This window comes from Clytia hemisphaerica, unplaced genomic scaffold (assembly GCF_902728285.1).
Source record: "Clytia hemisphaerica strain Z4C2 unplaced genomic scaffold, Clytia hemisphaerica genome assembly, whole genome shotgun sequence".
In the NCBI taxonomy this organism is placed as follows: domain Eukaryota; kingdom Metazoa; phylum Cnidaria; class Hydrozoa; order Leptothecata; family Clytiidae; genus Clytia; species Clytia hemisphaerica.
In genome coordinates this window covers 779,737-793,724 of record NW_027103334.1, presented here as the reverse complement: position 1 = coordinate 793,724, position 13,988 = coordinate 779,737, and the positions used below count along the sequence as shown (strand labels likewise).

Genomic DNA, 13,988 nt, shown 5'->3' with positions numbered 1-13,988 from the left:
AAGTCTAGTGTAATACACTCTGAACAGTCCAACAATGCATCGCTTTTTTAGAAAAATCAAAAACTCCGATAAGGTCTATTAGTTTCGCTGTCCTAGAAATCGTCCTCTAGCTTTATGGTAACATTTAAAAGTCTCCGGTAGCATCACATTCATGGAAAGGTAGATTCTCTTTTATCTCCAGAATAATCCAGTCTTTATTTATAACACAGAGCAAAGAGCTGATTGCTGAATTGGAATCTAAACTACAAGCATCACTTGATATCCTAACAAAATTCGCAGTCCCTGGTTCAGAACCAGTTGTCATAGAAACAAAAGATTCCACCCTGGGCTCATCAAAACTTCCTCAATCTACCAATGGCAGTTCAGTTATCAGCGCTGGTGGTATTGGAACGAAGTTCGACCAATCAATGATCATGGGTGATCAGAATCTGACGTCCGATTATGAACGAGCACAAAATTCTCTCACGGTTCAGGTAACATTATACTGGTTGCATTTTCCTTGGTAAAATAGCAAGATTGATCAAATTCAACCAAAGTCTTATGATATGCAACAGTAGCGTAGCGAAGCAGATTTTTATGACATTGTAATTATCTATTCATAATGTAAAAAGATATTAGTGTCATAAAAATCTGCTCTCCTACACAAATTTTGCGCCCCTCTTGGCTACGCTACTGTTGCATATCATATGACTTTGGTTGAATTTGATCAATCTTGCTATTTTATCAAGAAAAATGCGACCAGTATAAGTTTTTCAGAATTTAAAGTTCGGGCGAGAATTGCGATTTTACTACTTCCACTTTCTTTCATTGAATATTTCGATTTTGGAGGGGTTCGGTGGCTTCTAGGCTATATTCCCAGCCTTATTGGAACAATATTGAGCTTTTGAATTCTGAGATCCTAAGCTCGTAAGTCTTAAGACTAATGTTAAAATTCTACTTTCCAACCGTACTTTAACGCGTAAATCATTTGTGGTGTTTAAAATTTCGCAGGGAAATCCCCTTTATCTCAAATATTTTGTCCATGATTGTAGTTTCAATTTGTATATGCTATACATTTCATTATTTTATACTCCTAATTTTTTTTTTCATTTTCAGGTGCGAAAAACTATCAACCCTTTCACTTACGACGTGTCTGCATCCAAAGTCAAATCATCGGTAACGGGGATTAATTTCGTTACGAAAAGCGGCGAAAAAATGTCAGTTAACAATACAGAAAAACCGATCGAAATAGTAATAAAAAACAACGCTCTGCCGATAGACCCTGAAAACGTTACAATGGGTGTACAGCCTGATGGTAGTCAGCAGAATTTCCATAACATCAAATTACAAAATGAAAGTTTTCGTGCAGTAATTACACCAATCAATAATGTCAGAATCCAAGTTTACTTACGAGATAGGAAACGACCGACACCGGATAAATATTTATTTCAGTGGCAATTACCGGATAATTCGTCCTGTTCTTGGAAGAATGAGACTGCTCATCTTGAGGATGTGATTGATTTATTGGTGGTTGATGCTGAAGATGTTATTTGTACCAGAGATGTCTACTCCATATTTGTTAGTGATGAACATGACCTAGCTGACGTCTATTTAGGTTTGTGTATTATATTTTAAAATTTTCTTTAGATGAAAGATGGCCGAGTGGTCTTTCTAACGTTATATGGACGTTGTGAACGTTAGAAAAACGTCGGAACTACGTTGTGTGCCTGCTGGGAGGTGCTGACGCCTCAAACAAGGAGTTCCCGGTTACTTTCAATGTTACGTAAAATATCTGTGTAAAATATCTATTTATCTACTCTTTTGTGCTTAATTGTAGGGGTGGGTGGAATAAGCAGGGGGGGTTGGTACTCTGGGAGAAATTCCATAAAATGGGGTGGGGGCATTATTAAGTGATTTTGGGGTGATTTTTCCGAAAACCCTTAGGAAAATGAAGGTTTTGGCACCTTTAAAGGAAAATTTCATAAAATGAGTGAGTCATTATAAAATGCTATCGGGGTGATTTTTTACAATTAAGCACATAAGTAGTACTCTCTGTGATTCAGTGAGAAGATTTACAGCCATGGCGCTGAAGGGAGAATTAGCTTCAAGTTATATTGTTTTCAGCTCAAAATTCCAGTGGAGATTCCTGAATCCATTTTGTCTTTCCCAATGGGAATTAGAGCTCAGATTGTTTTCCGATGCGATGAAGGTTTAGGGACTTTCAAACGTTATGACTTTTCGGTGGTAAATTATCAAGGATTTCAAAGTGATGTATTCATCAACAATTTAGAATTCTTTTGTTTTACTTGGTAAAATTCAACATTTCTTCCATTCCTTTAGGTGTTTTCTACGCACCTCCCACAGAAGAATCACAAACGTATCCAGAAAACCAATCTCGTAGAAGAAGAAGTACCGCGCCAATAAAAGATCCTCTTGATATTGATAAAGTGGATGAAGAATTCTGTGTTGTAATTAAACCGCCCCCTCCCACACCTGCTCCCACCCTCCCGCCTGGAGAATGGGTGACACAACCACCCTTATACACTAACGAATCTTTGAATTATTCCATTTCAATTACGAAAGCCAAATGTTTGTTTTGGGATCCAGTGAACGAGACTTGGGGGTCAAACGGATGTGTCGTAAGTAAAACCTAGTTTTTTTACTTACTCAACTCTTAAAAGATTGTGCTCACAGATATCGTAATCCTTACGCATTAGATCCTGGATTCTGGTGCGATGCACTCGGATACGGCAGATATAAGCACACATAAAACAGTAGATGGAGCTAGTTCGTCCCTCGCTGAAGCGAAATAATACCACAGTTCGGTGCTTGATCGACTACGACCATTCTCTCGCTTCCTCGTTTCGCGCCACGCTAGCTGTTTGTTTTGAATGAACGTATTGCTGGTGCTACAGTATGGTTTAATTTCAGCAAAGATAGCGGATTATTTTGCTCCTACTGCGTTTGCCTAGGAAATACGTAGCTCTATCTAGTGTTTTAAATAAGATATCTGTAGGTATAAGCCTGTCGATCTCCTGGCATTTTTTATCTTTTCCCTTCAAATATTGTCATTGGGAGATAGGGGGAAAAAAAGCCCGAACATCGCCTGTTTTATATTGTAGATTAAAAATTTATGCCTAAAAGTTTTTAACTGAAAAATAAATTGATTTGATAAAATTTTTGTGAATCGAGCGTGATTGTTCTAAAAAGAATTATAAAAAAAGATCGTGTAGTTGTTAGAATATATCCTACACCAGTTTTAGTATACTTCTTTCAGAATTTCACAATGAATCTGTCATCGATTAATAGATGGAAAGAATTGGAATCACGGTTGTCAACGAGGTTCTTAGTAGGCGCGCGGGGGATATTGAATTCAAATCGTACACTATAAATAAATTTTTACCAAATTTCTTGAAAGGGGATAAAAGTGCTCAAAACTAGGCTATTAACCCTTAAAGTCATATACTATTTTCAGGTTGGTATTGAGACAACACCATCAAAAACACAATGTCTTTGTAACCATTTAACTGACTTTGCTGGCGATGTTATGGTTGCACCGAATCCTATCGATATGGATCAAGTATTTGCTGGTTTGAAGAATCTTGGTGATAACCTTGGTGTATTGATGGTCATCATAACGTTGTGGTTACTTTATGCAGTTCTACTTGTATGGGCGAGAAGAAAAGATCGCAGGGACATCATCGAGGTTAGTATAATGAAAGAGGACCCCCCCCCCCAACGAACCTTCAATTCACGCAAAGCTTTCCAATTCCAATTCACGCATTCACGCAATTTTTTTTCACGCATTCACGCAATTTCTTTCACGCATTCACGCAAACCGCTGGGGGCATGAAACGGACAATACTCTACTCAGCTGGTACACAACATTGTTTTAACGTTCATCTAACGGTCTATGGACGTCATGAACTTTACACAGACTTTGAAACAACGTTGTGTGCCAACTTCTTTTTCATAAATCCTATTGTTTTTGTTTTTACTATGCTTTAAATTCTCCACGCCAAGTAAAGTTATTTAGAGAGCTGCGGCTCAGTTGCAGATCTTTTTCCTCCCCCAGAGATGAGAATAACACCCCTGTCTTAGTGCTACGGTCTACTTGACTAGTAAGTTCAACGAGACATTCGCAATTTTCAAACTAAAAATTTTCTAAAATAAAACAAATCCAACAAATCCGGAAAATATTATAGATAATAATGATGAAATAAAATTTAAAAAAGACTATTCAAGAACAGTGTAACATGGCTAGCAAGGGCATGGAATACTTGCTACAATCAGTCACAAAATACTTGGCACAAAAGGGAAATTCACCGGGGTGTTTTGAAACCACAATCGATTTGTAAGTGCTCTAAAGTAGGTTCGAAGGGTAGAGTTTTAACTCTGAGTTTTAACGCTAGACTTAAGACTTAAGAGATCCAAAAGTTCAAAAAAGGTCCAGTAGGGCTTGAAATATAGCCTAGAAACCAATAAATCCCTCCCAGATCGAAATAATCGATGAAATCAAGTTGAAGGCCTTTAATTGACATTCTCGCTCGAACTTCAATTTTCAAAAAATGGTAAATTAGCCAAAAGTGCAAATATATTATGGCACGGATTGTAGCATCCGTAAATTTTTGTCAATATTTTTTGTAACCGAAATACTTTACCACCTTGTCTCAAAGCATGGTCTATTAAAACTTTACCCGCCAAGCTAGAATTTTCTAATGACGAACTAACTCTTGCTATGCGGATGGTTTGAGTAGGAGTCTAGGAATGAGATTGTCAAATTGTTCCACACTTTTGTCTCTAAAGGAACAAATCATTACAGTGGATTGCACCAGAGATGAAACAACACAACAAAACATCCTACTGAACATTGTGACAGGTGCAGGATTTGGGTGTGGTACAACTGCTAATGTTAATTGTTTATTGACAGGTAATGTTGCCTTTTGCTACGATCCAAAAATAATTTAGTATTTTATAAAAACATCCAAAAATTTTGAAGCCTTTTGATGTTCTTAAATTGCTTATTTTTACCATTTAGAGTATTTCTTTTGGAATTTGCTGAGGAATCGTTTGATTAAGATTCCACAAAGCCTTAAAATGTTCTTAACGTGCTTTTAATATTTTGGGACTTTTAAAATTTTCGAAACCTTTTTCTCTTTTAAAAAGAATTAAAGGTATCTATCTTCGAATTTCTTTCCAATGCAAGTTGTAGTTTTAATGAAATAAAAGTTTCAGAAAACTTTGATTCCCCACATTGCAGTAGTCGACACTATTTTAAACAAATCATTACTTTCACTTTCAGGGGAAAAAGGAAAGACTGACGTCATTCCTCTAAGATGCACAGGACGCAAATTATTTCAATCTCGATCGACAATCGCCATCAAAATTCGATTAGCGAAAAATATTGGCAACTTGACTTCAATCCGAATCTTTCATGATAATTCAGGTAAATTTCGTTCCTCTCTTAGCACTAGGCCGATTCTTATTTAAGGATTGATCAGAAAAATATGTCACCTTAATCGTACGTTAGAACAGCTTTGTTAAATACACCGTTTATGAGTTTATCTCCACCGTGTTCCACCGTGAGGGCGGTAGGTAAAAATGCGCACTTTAGTACTGTGGAAGGTTAGAGGAATGTAAACATTGTCAATTTTTTTCTTTTCTTTTTTTAAAGAGAATGATTTAGATATTTGAACATGATATCAATGATAATTTTATGCATCTCTCCTGAAAATTTCACAAAAATTCATCTAGAGGAAAAGAAGTTATGATTAAAAGGAGTTCTTTACCTACAGTCACTCTGCTAGGTTTGCTTACGGGAACCGGAATTTTACCTACCATTTTTTACGCGGGAAAGAAAGGTCGCCAAAATCAAAACAATAGAAAATTGTTTGGACGCGTGCGCAGTCGACACTACTAAACGGCGTATTATCAAAATCTCTTACTATTAGTAGTTTCTATAAGAACTAAGTAAGCTCGTCTAAAAATAAAATTTCATTCATTCCAGGTAAAAGTCCTTCATGGTATTTACGCAGTATTTTCGCCATTGATATGGACAACGAATCAGACTACCATTTTGTGTGTGATTCATGGTTAGCTGTTGAATCACATGACGGACAGATCGAAAAACTGCTGACGGTTGCTGACGAGACAGAATTAAAACAATTTCATTTGGTCTTTGCGTCAACTGTTTCTAAGAATCTTGTCGATGGACATATTTGGTTTTCGGTTTTTATGCGTCCCAAGAATAGCCCTTTCACCAGAGTGAGGAGATTGTCAGCTTGTCTTGCCCTCATCTTTTTGGTGATGTTGACCAATGCAATGTTTTTCGGTGCTGGTGATAGTCCAGGTATAAAATACGCTCAAATTGGGCTATTCCAGAAAAAAACTTTATCCCCTATGTTGAGGAGATGTTTTTTTAAAAATGTGACACCCTGGATTTTTTTCTCCCATTTCTTTGGACCACCTTGGATTTTTGACCTTGTTATACTGACCACCCTGAATTTTCATTTTCACCCTGGATTTATTATTTGTGAGTCCACCCTGGACGTCACACCTCCTCAACATAGGGGGTACAGACTATTTATGGAATAGCCCATTCATTTATACCTTTAATGCACCTTTTAAACCATTGATTTGAAAGACCCGCGCAAGAGAGGAAAATCTTAGAGAGGAAATGAAGCCACTTATTTCCCATCTAAAATATGTGACACGTGTGGTTTTCTCATACGCCAGATTGAAATTGATTTCGAAAGATATGTTGCTTGAAAACAAAGAAAGCGCTGGATTCAATCCGTCTTTCCATAAGCGATGCAAATCTCAAGACTTCGCTTTCTTTCTTGGGAAGGTTGAAGATTCCTCTCTAGCCCTTCGAACTTCAAACTGGATTTTTTTCAAAATTACAGGAATGGGTTTACGAGTCAATAGGTTCGAAAGAAAGATGTTTGTATCTATTGATACGAGTATTTTTGACATTTGATACGATTCTTAAATCCAGCTTTTGCAAAATTAGGTCGTAAAGGTCTAATGACATTTGATATGATAATAGAAGCCTTGAAAAATTATCTTATTTAACCTTTCCGCCCCGAAAGACGTATCTGATACGTTCGCCATACGTTCCGAAAGACGTATCTGATACGTTGTTAAGGTGACCTTTATATTTGGTCGGATCACGCCCCAACCGTCAGAGGTACGGTAAAACCGATTAAAAAATCGGAATCAGCGTGAAATTTCCGATAAGAAACAATCGGGGTTTGTTTTGGTATGACGCAACATTTTTCAAAAATAGAAATGGTAGACCAAGCTATGTTGCGTGATTTTGTGAAACTGAGGATGCAGAAAATTAGCTATGAAAGTAAGGGTTTATAAAAGTGTTTTAGAGTTTTATTTGGCTTTTCAAAAGTATGGAATTGTGTTACCTAACTATAAAGAAACCTTCTAAAGAAAAAAGTAAGTGTTTTTATCAATTTTTCAGTTCTCTATAATTTTTTTTTTTTGCACCAAAAATGACTTTTTCGCGACATTGTTTTTTCATATACCTTTTGTCTGGCTTCATAATTTCTGTCCAAAATTGTTTGGAGTACTCAGTTAAACATATTTAGAGAGGGGAAAGGTAGGGCTTTCCAAAAATATAAGGGTTTTTTTCTGAAGTTAATTTTTCAAAAAGTTATAACGGTTATCGTGAAAATTGCATTTTCATCAAAAAACGTTGCGCGCAGACGGGCTGAAGATATAAAAATGATGCGCGCTGGAAAGGTTAAAAGGGGGTTTATTTAACCATCTAAATCAGTTTGAGTGTACAATGTATAGCAATGTGCCCTCCCGGTTATTACCATAATGGCTTTATGGCAATTCCTGAACTTGGGCACAGGATGTACGGTTTGAGTGTATTGAAAAATAAAACTTGCAAAGAGATTTACTAGAATTTAATCCTAAAAACATTTTTTAGGCCTGAAATCTTCTCTACACACACTGAATTAATCAATCAACTTTTTTAGGATCACGAAAAATCGTATGGCTTGGTGAATTCAAGATCAATTTTACTGGCATCATCATTGGTATCCAATCAGCGTTCATCATTGTACCGCCAAGTATCCTCATCGTAGAAATCTTCAGAAGACTGGGACCAAAGAAAGAGAAGAAACATATGAAAAAACAACAGACTCAAAGAGGAAGTATTGATAGTGCCAGGGATACAAATATATTGGTACGTGATGATAAGGGGGTCGAAGAAGATGAAGGTGATATTGGTCACGTTGTAGACACAGATGACATTGGCAATAGAGACAAAACAGCAGAACAAGAAAATCACAAAAAAGCCAAAACGAAGAAGAAAAAGAAGCCGTTTACATTACCGAACCAATGTCAATATCTAGCTTATTTCTTAGTCTTTGCCAGTGTTGGAAGTTCATCTCTGGTATGTTTCTTCTACTCAATGATGTGGGGACCACGTAAATCAAACGAATGGCTTGTATCAATGTTTACAGGCTTTTTCCAATCAGTACTCGTTATTCAGCCTATAAAAGCTGTTGTTGTTGCACTTTTGTTCGCTGTCATTTTAAAGAAGCCTGTTAAACAGGAGGTCGATGATAAGAAGAAGAATAAAGAAATGGAGAAAGTGAAAAAAGTTAATGGAGAGGAAGATGAGGAAGAATCGCTTTCCGGTGATGATGGGATTATAACAGCTGATGAAGTTCCAATTGTTAGGTAAAGGCCGGTCTCCACTTTCATCAACCTTTTTTGCCTAAAGAAAAGATTCCGTCATAAAAAAGTTGCGCACGAACAAAAAAAATTGAAGGAAGTTCTATTTTTTTCATCCGTTACGTCAATTTCGACCAATGGAATTGCTTCATTTTTCAACCGACCAAAAACGTCAAAAGGTTTTCGCTCATTTTGCGCGAAAGTGGAGACCGGCCTTAAGTTATCAATATTACAGTAGAGTTTCCATAACTCGAATAAGATTTAAAGCTTGAATGCTTTCTCAATTCTTATGACTGACCCCTTATCCCTTTAACAACGTCACAGTACATTACAAGCTTTTTTTGAGAGGGAGAATGCCGATTAGGCCCGGTAAAACTTTTTGTGGCTAAAATAGTGACGCCATAGGCAAAACTGCAAGGGAAAATGAGGGGCAGGAAAATAGCTGATTTTCAAAATTCGAAATAAACGAAAATGATTGGTACCATCTGAAAGAAAATGAAATTCTGAGCAAAAAAATGTATTACAACAACTCTCTGACTAAAACACACAAAGAAATACAGCCGCTTTAAGGCCAACTAACTGTCAGCTCTACCGTGATTTGACGTCAAATCTTGACTTGATCGTACTGACGTCGATATGTTTTTGAACTTCAAGCGGCTGTATCAGGAATTATAGAAAATAATCTTATCAGCATGAAATAAATAAACGATGTCTTTAGTTGCAATTTTGTTTGGGAATCTTATAATTCTTTGGTATACATGTAACAGAATGTGCATACGAGATATCTCGTTATCAGTATTATTTAGCACGGAACGCGATGACGGGATATCTTGCTAACAGTATTTTTGGTACAGAACGGGATGGGTTGTTAAAGGGTTTGATTAAGATTAGCAAATTCTAACAACCTTGTCTCCATAAGACTTCGTAACTTGAACGATGCATTGTGGGATTGTTTCGGGGGTAATACAATAGAATTCCCTCGAGGAATTCTTATTCTTTTAAGAGATTTCTTTTGTAATACCCCCGAAACAATCCCACAATGCGTCGCCTTTTTAGTAAGATCAAAAAATAAAAACTCCGATACGATCTATTTTAGCCATCTGTAAGTCAACATCTCCAATCAAAGATGCCATTCGAAATGATGCATGAATTTCAAAACTTCGTTGACAAACTAACGTTAATTAGCCTGAGCTGTCTATAGAAAAAGAGCGTTTTAATCATTTTCACAGACTAGTAATTAAAACCTGTATTGGTTTTTATAACTTTCTCCACGCCATTTTAGGCCAACTGATAGCGAGCTTGAGAAATCAAGAAAAGAGAAGATACGTGAAAAGATGACGGGAATTGTGGTCAAGGATATTGCTACTTATTTGATATTCCTCTTGATCGTGGCTAAATTGGCTTACATGGAGCGAGATTTCCACAGTTATATTTACCGAGAAGATATGATTAGTATGTTGAAGGAGGCTACATATACAAAAGGTCCCAAATTTGAAATGGTAATACAATCTTTATTTTTCATGTACTTGTTATCCTAGTTGTTTCGGGTCTAGTCCTGAGAATATGGACAAGCAAGTAAGCAACTTGAGCTTAGCAACCTAGCCTCGAAACTGAGCATGGACATGAAAAGCAACCAAAAATACCTATAAAAGAGGCATTTTTGGCATTATTTAAAATTAAATTATGTATCGATGGTATTTGAATAGGCATTTCCGGCCAATAATTCATAAGCAACTTTTTGCGTGAAATCCGGGAAGCCTTAACAAGTCCAGCCCTGAGCCGAAAGGTGGGGTTGCTTAAAAAAATGTGTAACAATCAAATCCTAACAAGAATGGAGTGTTGTTGATTTAGTATACAGTCACATCTCTCCATCTTGAACCTGTGTTAATCAAATTTCTCTGTAAACTCTACTTGAAAATGATTCCTAGTTTTGCTAGGCAATTCGATCTGCCCAGCCAGGGTACAGTATGCAATGCTGACGAGTCCTAATAAGGACGAAATGCATATGCTGCTCTGCCACCCAAATCTCCTGAAAGAAGATAGTTGGATAGAAATCCTATGAACTTCTTCACATATATAATTTTAATTATTTTTCAGGTTTCGAACCACGGCTATTTTTACGCTTGGATGCGAGATACGTTAATTCCAGGTGTTTTTGCTGGACCTTGGTATAACGATGAACTGGTGAAATATTCTGGTTTCATCGATAACCATGAGAGCTTTCTTGTGAGCATTCCTCGAATAAGACAAGTTCGCGTACAAAAAGGTATGGGAAACTAAAATTTGGAGGCTTTAAAACAGCGTAAACTAAGGTAAAATATCAAAAGCACAAAAGGCTTGGTCTTATACTAGTATAGTCTCGAGTTTGTTATAACACAGTACATTTTGTGAAAAATCTCGAAAGAAAAGGATATTCGTAGTGTGCAATTGGGGCGCAGTCACCGAGATTTTACAAGGGATGCAAGGGTTAGTTCTAGTTTAGGCGGCCCACTTTTCGCCCTGCCTTTTCTAATTGTGAATTAAAGTTGGCATAAACTTGGCTGTCTTAAGTAAATGCATTGCCCTCTTTTGACGCCAATGCAATGAATTCTTTCAATCTTTTTCAAGCAAAGCCAACTTTGTTCCCACTTTTGGCCTACTCTAACAATTAGAATAGGTAGAACAGACAGTCGGCCGTCCAAGCTAGAGTTTACTTACCAACAATAATACACTTTCTCGTCAGAATCGTGTCCTGTTCATTCGACGTTCAGTCACCTGATCAATCATTGTGAAAGTCTCTACAAAGACTCTGACGAAGATCACATAGATTATGCAGTGGCATGGAAAAATCTCAATATGTCTTCCGACTTCGCTGCATCTTCGATGTCGTCTCGTAAAAGGCGGTCCTCATGGACTGTACGTAAAGATGAAGAAATGGAACGTGGCGCGATCACACCGCAAGCGATTCGTAAAAGGCGTGAGACGTCGACAAGTGATCAAACCACGTCTCAGTACCAGAAGATGGACACAGGGACAGGTTTGTGGTCATCAATTTCAATTATTCTCTGTCTAAAGAAACTCTATAAGCATTCTTTGTTTGTTCGCCATGACCATCGATCCCTATCTCAAAGTTCCAATGGATTTCCCCTCAATGGGGAAATTTATATCAAATTTTCAATAAGGATAACAATTAGTTTTTAGCTCAAAATTTCTTTTCAATTCCAATTGGGTATGAAATCAAAGTCAATTTCCAATTTCCAATCAAAGCTGAAATTGTTGGACATCTTTTCCAATGGGGATGTAATTTTGAGCAAATTTCTACTGGGGTGGGGGTCCCACCTGGTTTGTGACGCGCGGGTGTACTATTAGTTTCTGGGGGATTTAAAGTTAATAATTTTTACAAAATCTCAAATTTTCATATTCGTAATAGTTGAAAGAAAAGGCTTGTATTCGAAAGTTGCTAACGATTATCCAAATGAAATTCAATGGACTATAATTTTTACCTATTTTGGAAATTCATAGTGAAATCCAATGGACTATAACTTTTACCCTTTTCGGAAATTCATAGTAGGATCAAAAATCTTTCTTATGAATGAGATCTACTTCATGGGCTTAGGCAGATGTTACATTGCACCATAAAAGCCTTTACGTGGCTAGAAGGCTGTCTTAAGGTCACAACATTCAGGGTTAGTCAGATGCTTGTTTTATTTCTCAGACACTCACTCAGACATAACATTTTAAACTTTCATTCTTTAAATCTAGGAGGATCACTTCGACGTCGAAAAAAGCTGAAAAACCAGATCGCTGCTAACGGTGCTCCAATTTATTTCGTCTCGCCAGAAGCTTTACTCCCTGACGGTACTGTCGTCTCATGTTCTGATCGTTGGGAATACTTCACGGCTAGTCAGCTTCGTGGCTTCCCCATCGTAGGAAGAACGAACACGTACCCTGGGAGCGGCTACGTTGCAAATCTTGGTTATAATGAGGAAACATCATGGACAGTGCTAGCTGATCTTCATATTCATAACTGGCTTGATAAACAAACAAGAGCTGTTTTCACCGAATTTACCGTCTATAATGCCAATATCAATTTATTCATGACTGCGTTCTTGTATCTTGAAACATTGCCAACTGGTGGTGCTTTTCCATGGGCTGACTTTAAAATTTTCAACGGTTATCGCTATTCGGCTAAAGAGGGTCTGCAAAGTTTATGGGCTGAAATGGTGTTTATTTGTTTTATTGTTTATTTCGCTGTTGTGGAGATTCGAAGAATGTTGAAATTGAAGTTGAGATATTTCAAAAGTTTCTTCAACTTGATTGAAGCTGCTCTGATGCCATTGTATATGGTCATGTTTGTATTGATCCTGATTCGTTGGCTAACGACTTCAGCTAACATTAAAACTTTTAAAGAAAATCCGAAAGATTTTGTCAGTTTCCAGTATTCAGCCTCTGCTGACTCAGCACTTATGTCCGTTATCGGTATCGTTTGTTTTCTACTAAACATCAAGTTTCTACGATTGCTTCAATTTGCAAAATTATTTTTTGTTATTGGAAAGGTTATTCAAGCTTTCACAGCACCTTTGATGTATTTTATGGTGCCGTTTACAACTTATTTCCTATTATTTTCATGGAGTGCTCATTTGGCTTTCGGTAGCTATTTAGAGGAATTTCAGACGATCCCGCGCACCATTACAAGTCAGTTTCTGCATCTCTTAGGAGCGGCTGATTTCGAAAGCATGTCAGACGCCAGACCGATTGTTGGTCCAATGTATTTCTTAGCGTATAGCGGATTCATGCTTTTTGTGGCTTTCAATATGTTTATGGCGATTATTTGTGAATCCATTGATGCTGATTTCGATGAAGAATTTGAGAAGCAAGCCGGAGATATTCAAGTTGTTGAATATTTCACCAAGAAAATGAAAGCATTTATTGGGAAAGATGATATTGATGAGGAGATTAGAATCGATGGCGACGAAAAGATGGATTCCATTTTTGATAAACTTGAACAAACAAATGAGAAAATGACAGACTTTGAAAATTGTTTATCGAAGCTTCATTCTTTGGTTGAATCGCTTTCAGACGAGATGGAAATGAAGAATAGAAATATTAAACAAACTTTTGATGATCTTGATACGATCAGTGACGTCATCACACTTTGATGAAGGAATTTTTACTACTGTATATTTTTATTAAATTCATAACATATTTATGCATTGGCACTTTATACATATTCATTTGAATTTTATTTAAAATGTAAGAACTTACTTAACAACGTATGATATTTGACGATTTCATTTTTTCAACAGAAGAAATATTGGCTTTTTGACTGA

The 13,988-nt window shown here is 36.9% G+C and overlaps 1 protein-coding gene across 3 annotated transcripts in view; it reads left to right on the top strand.

The window, feature by feature from the left end:
* The window catches only part of LOC136816884 (polycystin family receptor for egg jelly-like), a 55,286-nt gene extending 41,298 nt beyond the window's left edge, over window positions 1–13,988 (top strand). For all 3 annotated transcript variants that reach the window (XM_067073227.1, XM_067073235.1, XM_067073219.1), the window contains 12 exons: window positions 210–473; window positions 1,096–1,594; window positions 2,320–2,618; window positions 3,455–3,685; window positions 4,786–4,909; window positions 5,282–5,425; window positions 5,987–6,328; window positions 7,977–8,685; window positions 9,962–10,178; window positions 10,777–10,945; window positions 11,402–11,695; window positions 12,421–13,988. In XM_067073227.1, coding sequence (XP_066929328.1) covers window positions 210–473; window positions 1,096–1,594; window positions 2,320–2,618; window positions 3,455–3,685; window positions 4,786–4,909; window positions 5,282–5,425; window positions 5,987–6,328; window positions 7,977–8,685; window positions 9,962–10,178; window positions 10,777–10,945; window positions 11,402–11,695; window positions 12,421–13,817 — 4,689 coding nt within the window. In that variant the 3' untranslated portion in view covers window positions 13,818–13,988. The remainder of the gene's footprint in view (window positions 1–209; window positions 474–1,095; window positions 1,595–2,319; window positions 2,619–3,454; window positions 3,686–4,785; window positions 4,910–5,281; window positions 5,426–5,986; window positions 6,329–7,976; window positions 8,686–9,961; window positions 10,179–10,776; window positions 10,946–11,401; window positions 11,696–12,420) is intronic.